The sequence below is a fragment of the Oncorhynchus clarkii genome, chromosome 1, assembly GCF_045791955.1.
Source record: "Oncorhynchus clarkii lewisi isolate Uvic-CL-2024 chromosome 1, UVic_Ocla_1.0, whole genome shotgun sequence".
In the NCBI taxonomy this organism is placed as follows: domain Eukaryota; kingdom Metazoa; phylum Chordata; class Actinopteri; order Salmoniformes; family Salmonidae; genus Oncorhynchus; species Oncorhynchus clarkii.
The window spans coordinates 78,894,559-78,917,088 of NC_092147.1; the positions used below are offsets into that span (position 1 = coordinate 78,894,559).

Sequence of the window (22,530 nt, forward strand, 5' to 3'; positions counted from 1 at the left end):
TATGTATTGTAGATGTACTGTAGATAAGAGCTGTATTTGGAAAGACAAAAAGACCAGATAATGTTGATCAATGTTGGACAACAACAGCCAGGTGGGTTATGGGAGGATCATTTGTCCTAGTTGACCACCGGCCTGCAGGCGGTCCCTGCAGTGGACTGGGCATCAAGGAATCAAAGGAAAACAAACAGACACACACACACACACACACACACACACACACAGAAAGAGACAGAAAAACGGACAATCTCACTTACAGAAACACAATCTATGGTACACAGAGGATACACAGACTTAGGCACACACGCAAGCTAACAAGCGCTCACACACACACTCAACAAAGATCTCAAGGCTTGTGAACAGCTGGTGCTGAAACAAGAAACAAGGCAAGCGAGGTTTATTAACCCAGAGTCCTGCTGTCAGGACCTCCAGACATCAGCCCCAACAGCTGACACATGCATGTACGCAAATCCATGTATAGTGTGTGTATAGGTTTTGGGAGTGTGTATGTGTTTTGAGTGTGTGTGTATGTGTATATGTTCTGAGAATGTGTATGTGTTTTGAGTGTGTGTTTGTGTGTGTGTGTGTGTGTGTGTTTGTGTGTGTGTGTATATGTTCTGAGAGTGTGTATGTGTTTTGAGTGTGTGTGTGTGTATATGTTTTGAGAGTGTGTATGTGTTTTGAGTGTGTGTGTGTGTATATGTTTTGAGAGTGTGTATGTGTTTTGAGTGTGTGTGTGTGCGTGTCTGTGTGTGTGTGTCTGTGTGTGTGTGTGTGTGTGTGTGTGTGTGTGTGTGCGTGCGTGTGCGTGTCTGTGTGTGCGTGCGTGTGTGTGTGTGCGTGCGTGTCTGTGTGTGTGCGTGTCTGTGTGTGTGTGTGTGTGTGCGTGCGTGTCTGTGTGTGTGTGTGTGCGTGCATGTTTGTGTGTGTGCGTGTCTGTGCGTGCGTGCGTGCGTGTGTGTCTGTGTGTGCGCGCGTGCGTGTCTGTGTGTGTGTGCGTGTCTGTGTGTGTGTGTGTGTGCGTGCGTGTCTGTGTGTGTGCGTGTCTGTGTGTGCGTGCGTGTGTGTGTGTGTGTGCGTGTCTGTGTGTGTGCGTGTCTGTGTGTGCGTGCGTGTGTGTGTGTGCGTGTGTGTCTGTGTGTGCGCGCGTGCGTGCGTGTCCGTGTGTGTGTGCGTGTCTGTGTGTGTGCGTGCGTGCGCATGTCTGTGCGTGCGCGTGTCTGTGCGTGCGTGTGTGTGTGTGTGTGCGTGCGTGTGTGCATGCGTGTGTGTGTGCGTGTGCGTGTGTGTGTGCGTGCGCGTGCGTGTGCGTCTGTGTGTGTGTAATGTATAGGGCCATATAAGAGGCATGGTATGAGGGATGAGTCCTGCTAAGTGCCTACTCCAATAAGGCTAGTTATTTATTTTAAAAAGCTTTGATAAATGCTCCATATTTCAGTGATCACCCTCAGGAGTCTCCCACGAACTGGCTATCCATCTGACGGGAGCCGGTGTAAGAGATACAAATTGTCATGGTGACAGGCCGAAGGAGAGGAAAGGGGAATATGGGATAGGCTTTTCCTCCATGGAAATGCTTCCTGCCAGCAATGACAAACGTACTCATTCATTTATTCACTAACTCTTGTGCTCTCTCATTCTCTTGTTCTTTTGTTGTGTCTTTCTCTCAGTTTCTCTCTCTCACTCTTTAGAGAGAGTGAGTCATCTGCAGGTGGGTGAATCACTATGGGGCGGTCCTCTTAAAATCAAATAAAAATCAGGTGAGGTTTTACAGAGAGGTAATTGATAATCAGATGAGCTGAACTAAGGGTTTACAGAGAGGTAATTGATAATCAGGTGAGGGTTTACAGAGAGGTAATTGATAATCAGGTGAGCTGAACTAAGGGTTTACAGAGAGGTAATTGATAATCAGGTGAGGGTTTACAGAGAGGTAATTGATAATCAGGTGAGCTGAACTAAGGGTTTACAGAGAGGTAATTGCTAATCAGGTGGCTGAACTTTCACAGCTACAGTAAACACCTGAAAGTAGCCTAATTAGTTAACAAGCCCTAAGGTTTGGGAGTGAACATTCTCCATAGCTGAAGAGAGAGAAAACTGTAAGAGGCTCATATGGGATTCTAGTTGTAAACAACACCATCTCAAATGTATGACAGGTTGAAAACAACACCATCTCTGATGTATGACAGGTTGAAAACAACACCATCTCTGATGTATGACAGGCCTGAAAACAACACCATCTCTGATGTATGACAGGTTGAAAACAACACCATCTCTGATGTATGACAGGATTGAAAACAACACCATCTCTGATGTAAGACAAGCCTGAAAACAACACCACCTCTGATGTATGACCGGATTGAAAACACACCATCTCTGATGTATGACCGGATTGAAAACAACACCATCTCTGATGTATGACCGGATTGAAAACACACCATCTCTGATGTATGACCGGATTGAAAACACACCATCTCTGATGTATGACCGGATTGAAAACACACCATCTCTGAAGTATGACCGGATTGAAAACACACCATCTCTGATGTATGACCGGATTGAAAACACACCATCTCTGATGTATGACCGGATTGAAAACACACCATCTCCGATGTATGACCGGATTGAAAACACACCATCTCTGATGTATGACCGGATTGAAAACAACACCATCTCTGATATATGACAGGATTGAAAACAACACCATCTCTGATGCATGACCAAATTGAAAACACACCATCTCTGATGTATGACTGGATTGAAAACACACCATCTCTGATGTATGACAGTATTGAAAATGCCACCATCTTATTCCTGTTGGTGAAATCCTGTCATAGTATTCCCCATCAGGAAGCCAAACCCACTGGGCAAAACATGATTTAATTTAAACCAGAAACATCTATGTGATGACATAGTCATCAAGATAAGGGCATTTCATCTTTTCTTCACCCAACTTTTTTATTGTATTTAAAAAATATTTTAAAAAATTGCCCCCTTTTCTCCCCAATTTTGTGGTATCCAATTGGTAGTTACAGTCTTGTCTCATCGCTGCAACTCCCGTACGGACTCGGGAGAGGCGTGCATCCTTAAAACGCAGCCCAGTCGCACTGCTTCTTGACACAATGCCCGGAAGCGCTTCCGGGTCCAAAACAACTAGCATGCACTGCGCCCAGCCCGCCACAGGAGTCACTAGTGAGCGATGTGACAAGAACATCCCTGTCGGCCAAACCCTCCCCTAACCTGGACGACGCTGGGTCATTTTTTCATCGCCCCATGGGCTTGGACTCAAACCAGGATCTCTAGTGGCACAGCTAGCACTGTGATGCAGTGCCTTAGACAACTGCGCCACTCCAGAGGCCACTTTCACCCAACTTTTAACCTAAATACATGCCCACTAGATACAGACGTCAATATAACGTCTATTCCACGTTGGTTCATTGTAATTTCATTAAATTACGTGGAAACAACGTTGATTCAACCAGTGTGTGTCCAGTGGGTGGTGACATTTTTTTTCTTCATTTAAAGTTGAATTCACATTAGTTGACAACTTAACCAAACGTAAATCAAAACTAGATGTTGAACTGACGTCTTTGCCCAGTGAGACGTAATACCTATTGGGCTATCCATATTCCTAATCGGGCAAACCAGGGACCGGGACCAAATGCCTTAGGACGGCATTGACATGAAGCAAGTGTATAATTTACCTGTTGCGTGATATCAGCAGCACACTCACAGTGCTGGAGCGGTCATGTCTTATCTGTTCCACTGCGGAGCTACTGAGGTAAATATTACAGAGCAGGGGTTACTGGGTAACGTTAGGGACGGGTTCAGTATGGCTGAGGGTAATACATTCCTACCCCCTATCATTATTCATCCCTGTAACGCCCCGTCGGCCTGTGACGCCCCGTCGGCCTGTGACGCCCCGTCGGCCTGTGACGCCCCGTCGGCCTGTGACGCCCCGTCGGCCTGTGACGCCCCGTCGGGCTGTAACGCCCCGTCGGGCTGTAACGCCCCGTCGGCCTGTGACGCCCCGTCGGGCTGTAACGTATATGACCGCATATGAAAAGGCCCTCCGTGTGTTTCGGTGAGATAAAAGAGGACTGGTAGAAAAGAGCCGACAGGGACCGCGCGTTATTCCCATGATGCCTTGCAATCCAGGTGGCTGTTTCTGGAGATGAGAGTGGACCAGACACGGACGGTCTGAGATTAAGGTGTCACGGAGCTGAGCCACAGGACACTGAGCAGAGGCACGTAGAGGAGATATCAACGGTGGATGTATCAGAGGAACTCCAGAGAATAGCAGGTAGAGATATCAACGGTGGATGTATCAGAGGAACTCCAGAGAATATCAGGTAGAGATATCTAGTAGAGATATACCTTAAGCCTACAATGAGGCTCCAGGTTTCAGACAATCCAGCGGGTGTGTGAACACACTTATATTGGAGTTGCACATTCTAATTCACATGCCAGGCTCACATAGATGATAGGAGACATACTGACAACAAGAAGTAAGAGACTATCCATAGAGATGAAGGGAGTGATAACGAGGGTGCGATAGAGAGAGATAGAAGGAGCGAGAGAGAGAAAACAGCAGAATCCTCCTTTGGTATCTAAAACAACTCCTAAATCTAAATCCTCCTTTGGCATCACACAAAGGACGTCTCAAAGCCTTTTTTGGAACGTTCCTCTTCCAAATGTATTCCAGATATGCGGTGTATGTAAACAGAGAGGAGCTCATTCTTGCCGGGCGGCGGTCGGCAGGGTGAGGAAGAGAAGCCATGTTCTGATTTTGGAGCTGTGCCATAATGCTGCCTCTGTGTCTGTGCTAAGCCCCTGCCCAACATTCTGGATTTAAGAGGGGGACTTTTTAGGTCTCTCTCCCTCCCACTCTCTCTCCCACTCTCTCCCTCTCACTCTCTCTGTGTCTGAGAAGGTTGAAAATGCAGTCACATAAAAGGCCCATCTAAGCATGAAATGGTTTCACTTTACTACAGACGAAACACCACATACTGCAAACGCAGTCGCTGTGGTTACCCTCAGCACTCCACTAATAGAATAATGAGCTAAGCTGTGGGCTTGTTTTGCATCGGTGGCAGGTGTCTTTACTGGCTGAAGTGAATTCATTCAGTACCAGTTAAAAGTTTGGACACAGCTACTCATTCAAGGGTTTTTCTTTATTTTTACTATTTTCTACATTGTAGAATAATAGTGAAGACATCAAAACTATGAAATAACACATATGGAAAGCATTCCAGGTTACTATCTCATAAAGCTGGTTGAGAGAATGCCAAGAGTGTGCAAATCTGTCAAGGCAAAGGGTGGATACTTTGAAGAATCTCAAATTGATTTGTTTAACACTTTTTTGGTTACTACATGATTCCATATGTGTTATTTCATAGTTTGATGTCTTCACTATTATTCTACAATGAATGAGTAGCTGTGTCCAAACTTTTGACTTGGACTGTACATCAAACAAAGACACACACAAACACACCGTACACTACAAACAAACGTGATAATGTGCTCTCATAAACAGACAAACATTACTTGTACACAAATGCACAGTCTCACACACAAACAGTCGCACAGACGCACACACACACACAAACATTTGCACACTCTACAGCACTCTATTCCCATTGACTAATGTGGATAAATGGCCTTCTATAGAACCATGGCACTGTCTTCCCAAGAATGAATATAAAAATAAGTGCATTAGAAGGCTCATAACCATTTATAAAACCCACTTAACTGTGAAGGTGGGGGAATGAAGTAACATTTTTATCAAAGATTATCTGTGTCCCCCTCCCTTTCAAAACCCTTCAATCCAGGGCATTTATTCACAAAGAGTCTCAAAGTAGGAGAGCTGATATAGGATCTGTTTAGCCTTTTAGAATAAGATTACATAAACAGGGGGGGATCTGATCCTAGATCAGCACTCCTAGTCTGAGATATTTTATGAATGTGTATGGGACAGACAGTACTAGACATCATCGTCATCACACTGTCTCCACGAGGTGAGTTCTACGGTAGGGGAGTGTTCTAGGCGTGTGCTGAATATTAGAGGAATCACTCAAAACTATTTTCTCTCTTTCTCAGGAAGTCATGACTTATCCCATCCCAACTCACTGTAAAAAGTGTCACTTCTGAGCCACCTTAGTGGAGATAAGTGCCCAGGAGGGGAGAGAGAGAGCAGTGGAGTCTGTGGAGTCAGGGTGGAGCCCCTGAGCCTGTCATTTTAATCCAGGCAGAAAAAAAGTTGGTAAAAGCAGGATAAAATCCAGGAACACTTAAAAGTTCCACTTTGGAATAAGAGGCCACTTACTGACCATTCAGGGATAATGGTTACATTAGCCTAGTGGTTAGAGTGTTGGACTAGTAACCGAAAGGTTGCAAGTTCAAATCCCTGAGCTGACAAGGTACAAATCTGTTGTTCTGCCCCTGAACAGGTAGTTTAACCCACTGTTCCTAGGCCGTCATTGAAAATAAGAATTTGTTCTTAACTGACTTGCCTAGTTAAATAAAGGTAAAATAAAAATAAACATGACAGTTCAGGGATAATGGTTACATGACAAGTGGATTGAAGTTTGGAAGTAAAAAAAAAAAAATTGACTTTGTAAAAGTGTGTGTGTGTGCACATGTGAGCCTGTGTGTGTCCGTTTGTGCGTTGTGTATGAGTGCATTCATGTCTATGATGTTAAGTTCTCACATTTTCCAATAAGTATGCATACTGTATGTGTTGACGCTTGAGTGGTAGTTGATCATAACATGACAACTGGATTGAGAAGTGTGTATGTACAGTTAATTGTGTATGAGAGAGAGAGAGAGAGAGATGCAAAAGAGATAGAGAATATTTGTGTGTGTGTGTGTGTGTGTGTGTGTGTGTGGCCGTTGCATCAACCATGTCATTAGAGTGACTGTGCTGTGTCAGCAGTCTAAGATGTGAGCAGTGGAAAAGGTGCAGCAGGTCTCAGAAGACTCCAAGTTATTCTAATCTGTCCACTGGCAGCTCAGTGAAAATACCCCAAACAGCCACAAATCCTCTACAAAGACCTGCCTGATATCCATGCCAACTGCTTTGTTTCAGCTTTCAGCCTCTAGTCTAGTCTACTTACTAACTCAGTCTATTTCTCTTTCACTCTCTTTATCTGTCTCTCTCTATGTCTCTGTCTATCTCCCCTTTATCTGTCTCTCTCTATGTCTCTGTCTATCTCCCCTTTATCTGTCTTTCTCTATGTCTCTGTCTATCTCCCCTTTATCTGTCTCTGTCTATCTCCCCTTTATCTGTCTCTCTCTATGTCTCTGTCTATCTCCCCTTTATCTGTCTCTGTCTATCTCCCCTTTATCTCTCTCTGTCTATCTCCCCTTTATCTGTCTCTCTCTATGTCTCTGTCTATCTCCCCTTTATCTGTCTCTCTATTTCTCTTTCACTCTCTATCTGTCTCTCTCTATGTCTCTGTCTATCTCCCCTTTATCTGTCTCTCTCTGTCTATCTCCCCTTTATCTGTCTCTCTCTATGTCTCTGTCTATCTCCCCTTTATCTGTCTCTGTCTATCTCCCCTTTATCTGTCTCTCTCTATGTCTCTGTCTATCTCCCCTTTATCTCTCTCTGTCTATCTCCCCTTTATCTGTCTCTCTATTTCTCTTTCACTCTCTATCTGTCTCTCTCTATGTCTCTGTCTATCTCCCCTTTATCTGTCTCTCTCTATGTCTCTGTCTATCTCCCCTTTATCTGTCTCTATGTCTCTGTCTAGCTCCCCTTTATCTGTCTCTATGTCTCTGTCGATCTCCCCTTTATCTGTCTCTATGTCTCTGTCTATCTCCCCTTTATCTGTCTCTATGTCTCTGTCGATCTCCCCTCTATCTCCCCCTCTCCCTTTTTCTCAGACTCTGTCTATCTAATTTCTCCTCCTTCTCCACGTTCTCTCTCTCTCCCTCTCTCTCTCTCTCTCTCTCTCTCTCTCTCTCTCTCTCTCTGTCAAACGACTGACCCTCTTAATCTTCTCTCTTCTACTGACCTGGCTGTGCTGCCTCACTGCACCACCAAAAAACCAGGACAAAATGACAAAGCAAAAAACCACATCTCTGTCCTCCAAGTTCACTCAGTATGGAAGGAAACATGGTGGAGGTTGAGAAAGTTTGACAAAGTTTGGTAATGAATGGTGTGGCTGTTGAACAAGTTGAGGAGACTAAATTACTTGGTGTTACCTTAGATTGTAAACTGTCATGGTCAAAACATATAGATTCAATGGTTTTCAAGGGAGAGAGATGTCGGTGCGTGATAAAGAGATGCTCTGCTTTTTTGACACCACACCCCACAAAGCATGTCCTGCAGGCTCTAGTTTGATCTTATCTTGATTATTTTCCAGTCATATGGTCAAGTGCTGCAAAGAAGGACCTAGTTAAGCTGCAGCTGGCCCAGAATAGAGCCACACGTCTTACAGTGAGACGCCACTGTAATCAGAGGGCTAATATCAATACTATGCATACCAGTCTCTCTTGGCTAAGAGTTGAGGAGAGACTGACTGCACCACTTCTTCTTTTTATAAGAAACATTCATGTGTTGGAAATTCCAAATAGTTTGCATAGTCAACTTACACACAGCTCAGACACACACATATACCCCACCAGGCATGCGACCAGGGGTCTTTTCACAGTCCCCAGGTCCAGAACAAGTCATGATGGCATGGAACTCCCTTCCATCTCATATTGCGCAAGTGAACAGCAAACCTGGTTTAAAAAAACAGATAAAACAACACCTCACGGCACAACGCCTCTTTAGATTCATATAAATTGTAAAGTATTTTGTCATGTATTTTCGTTATGTGTCGGACCCCAGTAAGACTAGCTGTCGTCGTGGCCGTTGGCTAATGTGGACCTTAATAAAATAAAACATCTAGCAGGGTGACAGCAGCAATGTTGCATGTAAACAGCCCAGGGTGACCACAAAGCCATGACGTCAGTCCCATGAATACACACATACTGTACAATCACACTCCTGAAACTAGGGGTATAATGTACACAATTAGAGGTATAATGTGCACAATTAGAGGTATAATGCACACAATTAGAGGTATAATGTACACAGAGGTAAAATGTACACAACTTGAGGTACAATGTACACAATTAGAGGTATAATGTACACAATTAGAGGTATAATGTACGCAATTAGAGGTATAATGTACGCAATTAGAGGTATAATGTACGCAATTAGAGGTATAATGTACACAATTAGAGGTAAAAATGTACACAACTAAAGGTATAATGTTCACTATTAGAGGTATAATGTATACAATTAGAGGTAAAATATACACAATTAGAGGAATAATGTCCACAATTAGAGGTACAATGTACGCAATTAGAGGTATAATGTACACAGATGTTAAATGTACACAACGTGAGGTACAATGTACACAATTAGAGGTATAATGTACACAATTAGAGGTATAATGTACTCAATTAGAGGTATAATGTACGCAATTGGAGGTATAATGTACACAATTAGAGGTAAAATGTACACAACTAGAGGTATAATGTCCACAATTAGAGGTATAATGTACACAAGAGGTAAAATGTACACAATTAGAGGAATAATGTACACAATTAGAGGTAAAATGTACACAACTAGAGGTATAATGTCCACAATTAGAGGTATAAGGTACACAATTAGAGGTAAAATGTACACAACTAGAGGAATAATGTACACAATTAGAGGTAAAATGCACACAATTAGAGGTAAAATGTACACAATTAGAGGTATAATGTACACAACTAGAGGTATAATGTACACAATTAGAGGTATAATGTACACAGGAAGCCAGAAAGATTCATAACACATACTTTAATTGTATTTATTTACTCACTCACACACACACACACACACACACACACACACACACACACACACACACACACACACACACACACACACACACACACACACACACACACACACACACACACACAGATCTAAGATCAACTATCTTGTATCATCCACACACAGTCACACCTTTCAGTTATATGAGGATTGAGGATTTAGTTCCAAAGAATAATCCATAAAATCATCAATCTAATAGACCCATCCTGGCCATGCCATCTGTGAACCCAACCACAGAACAGCACTGGTGACTGGTGTCACCACTGCTACCGGCATAACCCTAAAACAGACAGACAGAAAATCTCCCAAATGGCTCTCTGTTGATTAGCCATGCTAATTAACTGAATCTGTTTCCCATACAACAGGCCTGTCAGAGGGGAGAGGAGAGGCTGCAACACGAACCGAAAAACCACACAAAAGCCTTATTACTGACTAAATACGAAACTTTTGGGGGACGGCGCCTCTGACATGACAAGCACTCGCACAGGAGAGATGGAGGGAAGAAGTGGTGTGGAGACTAAGGCAGTTTGCGCTAACTGAAATATCTCTGTTAATAAGGATCTCTATCCAGCTCCTGTTAGTGCAACCTCTGAGACCTGGCTCTTTATGCCGTACTCGTGTTTCTGGGCTGTGGACTGGAGGGGTGGAATGAGATGTAAGTGGAGCTCCACAATAGTGGAATATGATTCACGGTGAATGTTTTTCAGTAACAGTAACAGCTTATTAGGTGGGGGTTAAGAATGTCTGTTAAATGTTTGTAAGAAACGTAAGCGTATTAAGTGATAAGGAAACATGAAGGAAGTTAAGAGCTTTGGTTTGGGTGTCGGTTTTGGCAGTTTTGGCTAACTCACTACTCGATAAGTGACTTGTCTTTTAATTTTCCTTTCCGGGCGAGGTTCAGAGTGAAAGTTAACCTCAGGTATCTGTTAGCACATCAAGATGAATGAGTTGAACAATTTTAAATCACAACGATTCTCCCTATCTCGCTATTTCTGTCCATCCTCACATCATTTGCCCAACCTGCCACCCTCCAGTCATTTGCCCAACCTGCCACCCTCCAGTCATTTGCCCAACCTGCCACTCACCAGTCATTTTCCCAACCTGCCACTCACCAGTCATTTGCCCAACCTGCCACTCACCAGTCATTTTCCCAACCTGCCACTCACCAGTCATTTGCCCAACCTGCCACCCTCCAGTCATTTTCCCAACCTGCCACCCTCCAGTCATTTGCCCAACCTGCCACCCTCCAGTCATTTGCCCAACCTGCCACCCTCCAGTCATTTGCCCAACCTGCCACCCTCCAGTCATTTGCCCAACCTGCCACCCTCCAGTCATTTTCCCAACCTGCCACTCACCAGTCATTTGCCCAACCTGCCACCCTCCAGTCATTTGCCCAACCTGCCACCCTCCAGTCATTTGCCCAACCTGCCACCCTCCAGTCATTTGCCCAATCTATCCTCTGGTCAAACAAACTGCAATCACAGCCAGTGCTCCACCAACCCATCTCTTCAAGCAGTCTACTCAGGCCCTCATATCCAATTCTGGAGACAAATTACGCTTCGCTTTCTGATGGGAAGTCCAAGTGAAAGAGGAGAGAGCTGAAACTTCTCCTCTAATGGTTTGACTGCAACACAAAGGGTGGAGGGAGTGTTGTTACCTTAGATTGTAAACTGTCATGGTCAAAACATATAGATTCAATGGTTTTCAAGGGAGAGAGATGTCGGTGCGTGATAAAGAGATGCTCTGCTTTTTTGACACCACACCCCACAAAGCATGTCCTGCAGGCTCTAGTTTGATCTTATCTTGATTATTTTCCAGTCATATGGTCAAGTGCTGCAAAGAAGGACCTAGTTAAGCTGCAGCTGGCCCAGAATAGAGCCACACGTCTTACAGTGAGACGCCACTGTAATCAGAGGGCTAATATCAATACTATGCATACCAGTCTCTCTTGGCTAAGAGTTGAGGAGAGACTGACTGCACCACTTCTTCTTTTTATAAGAAACATTCATGTGTTGGAAATTCCAAATAGTTTGCATAGTCAACTTACACACAGCTCAGACACACACATATACCCCACCAGGCATGCGACCAGGGGTCTTTTCACAGTCCCCAGGTCCAGAACAAGTCATGATGGCATGGAACTCCCTTCCATCTCATATTGCGCAAGTGAACAGCAAACCTGGTTTAAAAAAACAGATAAAACAACACCTCACGGCACAACGCCTCTTTAGATTCATATAAATTGTAAAGTATTTTGTCATGTATTTTCGTTATGTGTCGGACCCCAGTAAGACTAGCTGTCGTCGTGGCCGTTGGCTAATGTGGACCTTAATAAAATAAAACATCTAGCAGGGTGACAGCAGCAATGTTGCATGTAAACAGCCCAGGGTGACCACAAAGCCATGACGTCAGTCCCATGAATACACACATACTGTACAATCACACTCCTGAAACTAGGGGTATAATGTACACAATTAGAGGTATAATGTGCACAATTAGAGGTATAATGCACACAATTAGAGGTATAATGTACACAGAGGTAAAATGTACACAACTTGAGGTACAATGTACACAATTAGAGGTATAATGTACACAATTAGAGGTATAATGTACGCAATTAGAGGTATAATGTACGCAATTAGAGGTATAATGTACGCAATTAGAGGTATAATGTACACAATTAGAGGTAAAAATGTACACAACTAAAGGTATAATGTTCACTATTAGAGGTATAATGTATACAATTAGAGGTAAAATATACACAATTAGAGGAATAATGTCCACAATTAGAGGTACAATGTACGCAATTAGAGGTATAATGTACACAGATGTTAAATGTACACAACGTGAGGTACAATGTACACAATTAGAGGTATAATGTACACAATTAGAGGTATAATGTACTCAATTAGAGGTATAATGTACGCAATTGGAGGTATAATGTACACAATTAGAGGTAAAATGTACACAACTAGAGGTATAATGTCCACAATTAGAGGTATAATGTACACAAGAGGTAAAATGTACACAATTAGAGGAATAATGTACACAATTAGAGGTAAAATGTACACAACTAGAGGTATAATGTCCACAATTAGAGGTATAAGGTACACAATTAGAGGTAAAATGTACACAACTAGAGGAATAATGTACACAATTAGAGGTAAAATGCACACAATTAGAGGTAAAATGTACACAATTAGAGGTATAATGTACACAACTAGAGGTATAATGTACACAATTAGAGGTATAATGTACACAGGAAGCCAGAAAGATTCATAACACATACTTTAATTTTATTTATTTACTCACTCACACACACACACACACACACACACACACACACACACACACACACACACACACACACACACACACACACACACACACACACACACACATCTAAGATCAACTATCTTGTATCATCCACACACAGTCACACCTTTCAGTTATATGAGGATTGAGGATTTAGTTCCAAAGAATAATCCATAAAATCATCAATCTAATAGACCCATCCTGGCCATGCCATCTGTGAACCCAACCACAGAACAGCACTGGTGACTGGTGTCACCACTGCTACCGGCATAACCCTAAAACAGACAGACAGAAAATCTCCCAAATGGCTCTCTGTTGATTAGCCATGCTAATTAACTGAATCTGTTTCCCATACAACAGGCCTGTCAGAGGGGAGAGGAGAGGCTGCAACACGAACCGAAAAACCACACAAAAGCCTTATTACTGACTAAATACGAAACTTTTGGGGGACGGCGCCTCTGACATGACAAGCACTCGCACAGGAGAGATGGAGGGAAGAAGTGGTGTGGAGACTAAGGCAGTTTGCGCTAACTGAAATATCTCTGTTAATAAGGATCTCTATCCAGCTCCTGTTAGTGCAACCTCTGAGACCTGGCTCTTTATGCCGTACTCGTGTTTCTGGGCTGTGGACTGGAGGGGTGGAATGAGATGTAAGTGGAGCTCCACAATAGTGGAATATGATTCACGGTGAATGTTTTTCAGTAACAGTAACAGCTTATTAGGTGGGGGTTAAGAATGTCTGTTAAATGTTTGTAAGAAACGTAAGCGTATTAAGTGATAAGGAAACATGAAGGAAGTTAAGAGCTTTGGTTTGGGTGTCGGTTTTGGCAGTTTTGGCTAACTCACTACTCGATAAGTGACTTGTCTTTTAATTTTCCTTTCCGGGCGAGGTTCAGAGTGAAAGTTAACCTCAGGTATCTGTTAGCACATCAAGATGAATGAGTTGAACAATTTTAAATCACAACGATTCTCCCTATCTCGCTATTTCTGTCCATCCTCACATCATTTGCCCAACCTGCCACCCTCCAGTCATTTGCCCAACCTGCCACCCTCCAGTCATTTGCCCAACCTGCCACTCACCAGTCATTTTCCCAACCTGCCACTCACCAGTCATTTGCCCAACCTGCCACTCACCAGTCATTTTCCCAACCTGCCACTCACCAGTCATTTGCCCAACCTGCCACCCTCCAGTCATTTTCCCAACCTGCCACCCTCCAGTCATTTGCCCAACCTGCCACCCTCCAGTCATTTGCCCAACCTGCCACCCTCCAGTCATTTGCCCAACCTGCCACCCTCCAGTCATTTGCCCAACCTGCCACCCTCCAGTCATTTTCCCAACCTGCCACTCACCAGTCATTTGCCCAACCTGCCACCCTCCAGTCATTTGCCCAACCTGCCACCCTCCAGTCATTTGCCCAACCTGCCACCCTCCAGTCATTTGCCCAATCTATCCTCTGGTCAAACAAACTGCAATCACAGCCAGTGCTCCACCAACCCATCTCTTCAAGCAGTCTACTCAGGCCCTCATATCCAATTCTGGAGACAAATTACGCTTCGCTTTCTGATGGGAAGTCCAAGTGAAAGAGGAGAGAGCTGAAACTTCTCCTCTAATGGTTTGACTGCAACACAAAGGGTGGAGGGAGCTGGCAGCTGAGTTAGAGAAGAGGCTGCCACCGGGCCCCCAGCCCCCCAGCCCTCAGTCCACGGGCCCCCAGTCCACGGGCGCTTCACTTCAGATTGTCTGCATCCTAATTCATTTTTCTACAGTTACAGTGTCCTCTCCCCTTTCTGGATGTGTTCAAGGGCTTGTTGGGAGGTGGTTAACACATTTCCAGTTCTCTGGTAGGAGGTTTAGCTTTCTTGTCGTCTGAAGATGAAACTGTGATACGTACTCTTGCCCCCTCAGAGCCTTGCCCACTTTGGAGCCTTTGCTCCAAACATCGCTAGAATAAAATTCAAACCCTGAAATATACTGTGGCAAGATATTGAATAAAAAGTTAAAATGTAGATACAGGTATAATTTTTGTGGAAATGAAACAAACTATGTGATATCATATTGCCATATTAAAACCCAATTACACAATTAGAGCAGTCAGCTAACAGCATTCCATTCCAAAAAGTCCAGAAAATAAAAACTGATGTTCTACAGTGTATTCCTCCCAGAGCTGCTGCTGGTCTAGACTGTAAGCTACTGGTTCCTGTACTGTAGAATACCTTACCTCTGACACTCCATCATTTCATTTAGACAAGTGTTCTTAAAATCCACTAAGCAGCGCTGTGAGAGCTACGCTATGGAAACTGTGCAATGGGCCTCGGAAAGTTGAATCTAAACATCTGCTATGAATCTGTTTAGAAACAAGCCCTTTTCATTCATCTGTCTCACTTGTCCCCTGCATGTCAAATAGGGTGAGTATGGGGAGAGAGGGAGAGAGAGCGGGGAATAGAGAGTCAGAGACAAGCTGCTCTTGTCCTTTTATAAAGGAATTAACTAGCCCAAACCTTAAAACATATGAGACACTCTTTTCAGAACTGTGAATACAGGCATAGAGCCTAACCTGATCATTCAACCCTGAATGCCAAGTCTCTGACATTTCTACGAACCCTCTCTAATATTAAATGAGATACAGTATACCTGTAGTGGCATATCTGCAAGACATGCCAGATCCAATCCACACAGTTATCTGAGATGCAGTACAGAAACCACATTAGTGGCAATACAGAAACAAAATAACAACAGAAATTAATTCACGATACATCAACAATGGTCAAAGCTTATAGAGTTCAGGCTGGTCATGCCCCTGAAATTAACGAGGAGCAATCCAACATGGATAAACCTGAGAGCGATTGAAACACAGATGCTGAGAACTCAGCAGAAATCACACATTCGATAAATAAATCAATAAGTAAATGAGTGAATGAATAAAGGAATGAATGAATGAAAGAAGAAGCAGAGAGGAGAGTGGAAACAAAGGGAGTTGATGACGTCTCCTCATGGCACACAAGCAGTCCGCTGCACCACGACCACGACATGACACAAACACACTCAGCATCCATCCTCATCATCATCAACACATGCATTCACAGACAAACAAAACCCAGCATCAGCATAGACTACACATGCATAACTAGAGAGACTGACAATAAACTGCATTGGTGGCTTCAGATTTATACATTACACAACATATTTCAATAGCCTACTCACCTTTTGAGAAATTTGTCTGAAAATATTCATTCAAATGTAAAATGTTCATGGCCAAAAAAACATAATAGCACACTAATAAGCAGTGTAATGTCAGCCCCCACATATAAAATGAATAAATATTTAAAAATAACTTAAGAACTTACAAGATTTCATCGTTCTGGAACTCCAGGACCCCGTGGGTATCTTCAAAATCCTCTCCTCCTCCACGTGCCGTGCCCTCCACAGTCTTGTAGGGCACCATGACGACCCCACGTGCCCCTGACGTACGCAGCACCTTCACCTCCATGGTGCCCACACTCTCACTCACGTGTGCCACCGGCTCCTCGAACGTGAAGATGCCGGCGTGGTCGTCGTCAAAGATGGTCACGGTTGCCGTGGCAGGCAGGCCGAGACAGGCCACCGCCTCCACGTGATTGGTCTCTGGGTTCTCTACCTCCTCTCCCTCTGCCAGCAGCACTTTGACGTTGCTCAGGTGGATCAGGAAGTTCTCATCCTCCTCAAAGATGTCATCATCAATGATGCCCACACGGATCTCCTTCTGGGTCTCGCCGGGCTTGAACACCACCACCCCCTCGGTGAACTCGTAGTCCGAGCCCGCGTTGGCTGATCCATCCTCCGTACGGAACTCCACCGACACTGTCTTGGTCAGGTCACCGCCTCGCCGTAGCACGTTAACTGCCACTGTGCCGCAGTTCTCCAGACACTGGTAGGAGCCGGGGTCAAAATAGATCTTGGAAATGGGGTCATTATCTGCCACATCAGAGCGAACCTCGTGCAAGCTGACGGCCTTGCGGGCCTGGTCGGCCGCATGCTTCTTCAGGATGTTCCCAGCGCCGGTCATGAGCCTGGTGGCCTGGCAGCGGTAGAAGGCCCTGCTCTTCTGCTGCGAACTCAACACCTGGTAGTTGGCCAGTTCAATCAGCTGCTCCATCTCCTTATCTGGGTGCTTCTGCTTCAGCTCCTTGAGGATCTTGGCCATGTCGCGCCGGGTCTCCTCCTCATCCAGGTCCTTCATGTTCAGCTCCAGCCCCAGAGGCCCGTCCAGGAAGTCCACCGCGTGAGAGTTGAGCATCTTTCCGTCCATCTCAATGTCGACTTTGGACGGGAGCGGGCGGTCACCCTCGGTTTCAATGATCATGCCTCGCTGCTTGCCGGTACGGTAGCGCTTGTAGACATACTTGTAGAAGAGGAGGCGTCGGTCAGCGACCCAGGCGAACAACACGCAGATGGGGAAGAAGAAGAGGGTGAGCAAGCCCTCCCATACCTGCACTATGCCGGGGGAGATGACAGCCAGTATCAGGTAGAGCCAGATGTAGGCGAAGATGCTCCAGGTGGCTGTGACGAAGAAGACGCGCAGGTGCTTGACCTTACGGACCTCCCCGTCGGGCACCACGTACACACAGATGCCAATGATGACAAACATGTTGAAGGCAGCGCTGCCCACGATGGTGCTTGGACCCAAGGCTCCTGCATCAAAACCGTGGCCGCAAACCTCAATGACGGACAGTAGGATCTCAGGGGCACTCGAACCCAGGGCCATGAGCGTGAGATTGGACACTGTCTCGTTCCAGATCCGCACGGTGGTGGTGGTGGTCTCTCCGTTGGGTCTCTTGATGGTGATCTCTTTCTCCTGAGAGGTGATGACCTCGATGGACGCCATGAAACGGTCAGCGATGATGGACACTCCGAGGAACATGTACACCAGAGCCACGAAATAGACTGTCGCCCGTGCCACTTTGTCCCCAAACGAGGGATTCTGAGGTTCCCAGATAGGCAGTATCACCCCTTTTTCGCATGCTGTGCCTGCTGTGGTGCACACAGTAACATTGCCGCTGGCAGTTGGAGACACAAACTGATCCAAGTCCACGTCCGAGGACATAGCCGTCACATGTTGGAATTTGAGAAACATGATTGCTACGACAACCACAAGCCGAAGGCCAAGGGAGAGCATGGGGGAGAGCTGAAAGTGTCCCATGATTCTGGAGTGGTGAGCTTCCTCTGCTTCCTAAAACCTGCAAGGGGGGGTGGGGTGATTACAGTGTTGGAATTACTGGAAATGTAACACAACTTGCTCTCACTGTAATAATAGCGTAATAACAATATGTAGTAATTCACATGAATTATAATATAATATAACCATGGGGCTCCCGAGTGGCACAGCGGTCTAAGGCACTGCATCTCAGTACTAGAGGAATCACTACAGACACCCTGGTTCAATTCCAGGCTGTATCACAACCAGCTGTGATTGGGAGTCCCATAGGGTGGCGCACAATTAGCCCAGCGTCTTCCGGGCTTGGCCGGGGTAGGCCGTCATTGTAAATAAGAATTTGTTCTTAACTGACTTACCTAGTTAAAAAAAAGTTTCAATAAATTGTTTTAATTAAATAAACATTTCATATCAATTATTCCCCTGGTGAGTGGCTGCAATGCCTATAATAGTACCATAAGGTTTGGCACTTGATTGGATGGAAAGGAGGTAGCAGAAGATACATTTTAACTGATTGTCTGCAGGGATAATAACTTTTCACATATTTCATATGCGTGGTAGTTGGTACTGTGGTGAACATTACGCAGATATGTCACGTGCATAGCATTTTATGAACAATTAGCATCCAGAATATTTTACAAGGCTCTATAATCACCAGCAATAGGTGACAATATCAAGTTATTCATTCTCCTTAGAGCAGGAGATAAAGCATGTATACGTTTAAGACTAGTAAAGAGTAGGGACGGTTCCCCGACCTTTGAAATAAGAGGGAAGAGAGGAGACCTTGAGCGTGTATAGCCTGCTATGCGCCGAGATACGGCGGGTACAGAAAGCATCCAGTGAAGCCGGAGGGAAGCGACACTAACCGTGCTGGACTACTCACCTTCAATGTAGTCAGAAAGGAAGCAGACGCGCAAACATCTAGGAAAGATTATATTGGACTAATTGACCATAGCACTTAAATGTATACCATATTTTCCCTAGGAAAATTGTGGTGAATTATAGTGGAATTATAGCGATAAATTGTTTAATATCAGTTTATAATAAAATGAACTTGAATAAGAAATCAATAAGATAGCAGGCTACTTATGCTAACTAATAATGTAGGTCTGGTATATCAGTGTAGTAAACTATGCTAAGTATAGAAAGAAATGATGAAGGTATGGTCACGGCAGTAGCCTATACAATTTGGTGCCGCCTTTAGAGCATCCTTACCAGTTTGGAAGCATACACTTCTAGCCAGATTTACTATAGGAAGGTTACTTGTATGGACTGTTGTGTGATTTCTATTGTTTTCGACGGTATCATCAGTTGATGTATTAATGACTAGGTTTACAGAACGTGCTCATTCAATATAAACCTCCTATTCCCTAATCCATAGTTGGAATCCGCATATTGGAAATCCAATGCGACGGCACAACCTGCACAAATAACCCGCATAGGGCTACGTGAATGCATTTGGCGCAATGAATAACTCCGGAGTAGCGCAAATATACCGCGTGTAGGATAGCCTAGGCATGTTATTGCCGACATGGATCAATTTATGCGGGTTTAGGCACGTTGTACACAACTTCCAAGTGCATATTTGGAAACATGGGCAAACGACCAGGTCTTGCTGTGGCAGGAAGGCAAGCAAGGAAGCGCAAGAATGAAACCCAATTCCTGCATATTGAGACATTCTCAAAAGCTAAAATAGACTCAATATAAATCTCCAAGGCTTTACCATTTTAATCTCAGACAGAATGGTCGACTAATCCTAGTAGATCCGTATAACATATAATAAATAACCTGTACAGAATTTAGGATAGCCAAGACATGCGGCCACACTGTATCTCACAGCTCTATCGAGTGGACTAAACTTGCTGTAACTAGATTGTGCCAGAAAAACACACAATTTGTTATATGTTAATGATAACAATATAAGCAGAATCATACCTTTCACAATATATAACGGTAAGATCCACAGGCAGAAGTCAGCAATAGTAGTTGTAGTAGCCTAGACGTGAAAATGCCAATAAGGAGCCGCTAGAGCCGTCAGTAGCCTGGTATTACAGCTCACATTCGTGCTGGGTTTTATACGAAATCAAGGCGAGATACCCCGGTGAAGAAAAAACGAGTTAAAGATTCCCATGCACTCGCAGTTTTCCACGACCTGTATGAGATGAACAGATAACTGATGTTTTATCAGCAAATCTGCATATCGGAGAACTAAAAGGTGCGCTGAGAGTTCTTCCTGATTATTCCCCCCCCCTCTCTCTCTCTCTCTCTCGCTTTCACTCGCCTTCTCTCACTCAACCTATTTCCTATCCTATTCGATGTGTGGACAGCCACAGAGCTCCATGCACAGAGACCGAGTCCAAAGTGCTGCTAGAACGCGGGGCTGCTTCTGTAGAGACGGACAAACTCCCGGAATACACTTTTTCCCACAGCTCGGGGATTATTCTATCCACATCGATTTCAGAAAGAGCAAAGGGAAACGACTCTAAAAATGCGGCCCGCTGCCAACCCGCCTATCAACACCAAGACCCTCCCATTGCTCCACTTTAAATACTTGGGGTAACGTTATATACATTGTAATTAGGCCTACATTTCAATAAACTTGGTAATTGGTACTACATTATGCTATGTATGATTTCCCTTATTTTTTGAATAATGAGGGTTGCTTTGAGATGGGGTCAGTCTTGTCATGGTCGGGTTTTTTTTTCCTCAAGTAACCTTCTGTCTTATGTAACCATACCAAACGTAACAAATCATACTAATTTGATTATCCCAGATTTACATTTACTATGTTGGCGTCTCTAGTTTATGAGACCAGGCTGTAACTTTGCTCTCTGTTTCTGCCTATTATCACCTGTCAGACTGCCGATATTTGAAGGAGTAGCTGTAGATCGGGGTGGGTATCATTGATGGGGTTGGGGGTCACAAAACATCTGAACTCATCATGAGGGGCTGCAGTTGCTCAGGGGTCTGTATACCCATATACACCCCTCCACCACATTGCAAGCAAAACATTTTAGTAACCCCCCCTCTTGACAGAAGAGATATTTTGACATTTTAGAGTTCATTTTTGTGCAGTTCTACACATTTTGCCATGGGGTGTAGAGAATAGGTTGCTGTTTTAAAGTAATCTAGTTACAATTCTACACATTTTGCCATCGGCAGAGAAGAACATTTATTAATTAATTTCCTCCAATTCCTTCAAAATTAATAAATTTCCTTCAATTCTACACGTTTTGCCCTTAGGGGTAAATTTATCCCATAACATTTTAATATGGAAATAGCTGTTCTAACATTCAGCCAACAGTAGCAGCCAATGTGTGCTGTTCAATCTAGGCCGACATTCCACAAGACTTTTGAAAAATAAAATGCATGGCTTGACATCAACCTGTTTATCCACATGTCCTTCAAATCAAATCAAATCAGATCATATTTTATTTGTCACATGCACCAAATACAACAAGTGTACTTTATCGTGAAATGCTTACTTACAAGCCCTTAACCAACAATGCAGTTCAAGAAGAATAAAATGTTTACCAAGTAGACTAAAACAAAAAGTACTAATAAAAGTAACACAATAAGAATAACCATAACGAGGCTATATACAGGGGTGCCGGTACCGAGTCAGTGTGCAGGGGTACAGGCTAGTTTAGGTCATCTGTACATGTAGGTGGGGGAGAAGGGACTATGTATAGGTAACAAACAAACAGCGAGTGTACAAAAGGGAGGAGGGGGTCAATGCAAATTGTCCAGTGGCGATTTTATGAATTGTTCAGCAGTCTAAATGAAGCTGGTAGAAGCTTATAGAAGCTGGTAAAAGCTGTTGAGGAGCCTTTTGGTCCTAGACTTGGTGCCCTGGTACCGTTTGCCGTGCGGTAGCAGAGAAAACAGTCTATAACTTGGGTGACTGGAATCTCTGACAATTTTATGGGCTTTCCTCTGACACCGCCTATTATATAGGTCATGGATGGCAGAAAGCTTGGCCCCAGTGATGTACTGGGCCGTTCGCACTACCCTCTGTGGTCAGATGCTGAGCAGTTGTCATACCAGGCAGTGATGCAACCGGTCAGGATGCTCTCGATGGTGCAACTGTAGAACCTTTTGAGGATCTGGGGACCCATGTCAAATCTCCTGACGGGGAAAAGGTTTTGTCGTGCCCTC

The 22,530-nt window shown here is 44.2% G+C and overlaps 1 protein-coding gene across 1 annotated transcript in view; it reads right to left on the bottom strand.

The window, feature by feature from the left end:
* LOC139412959 (sodium/calcium exchanger 1-like) overlaps window positions 1-18,096 on the bottom strand; it is a 223,289-nt gene extending 205,193 nt beyond the window's left edge. The window contains exon 1 of the mRNA XM_071159876.1: window positions 16,529-18,096. Coding sequence (XP_071015977.1) covers window positions 16,529-18,081 — 1,553 coding nt within the window. The 5' untranslated portion in view covers window positions 18,082-18,096. The remainder of the gene's footprint in view (window positions 1-16,528) is intronic.
* Between the last annotated feature and the right edge of the window lie 4,434 nt (window positions 18,097-22,530).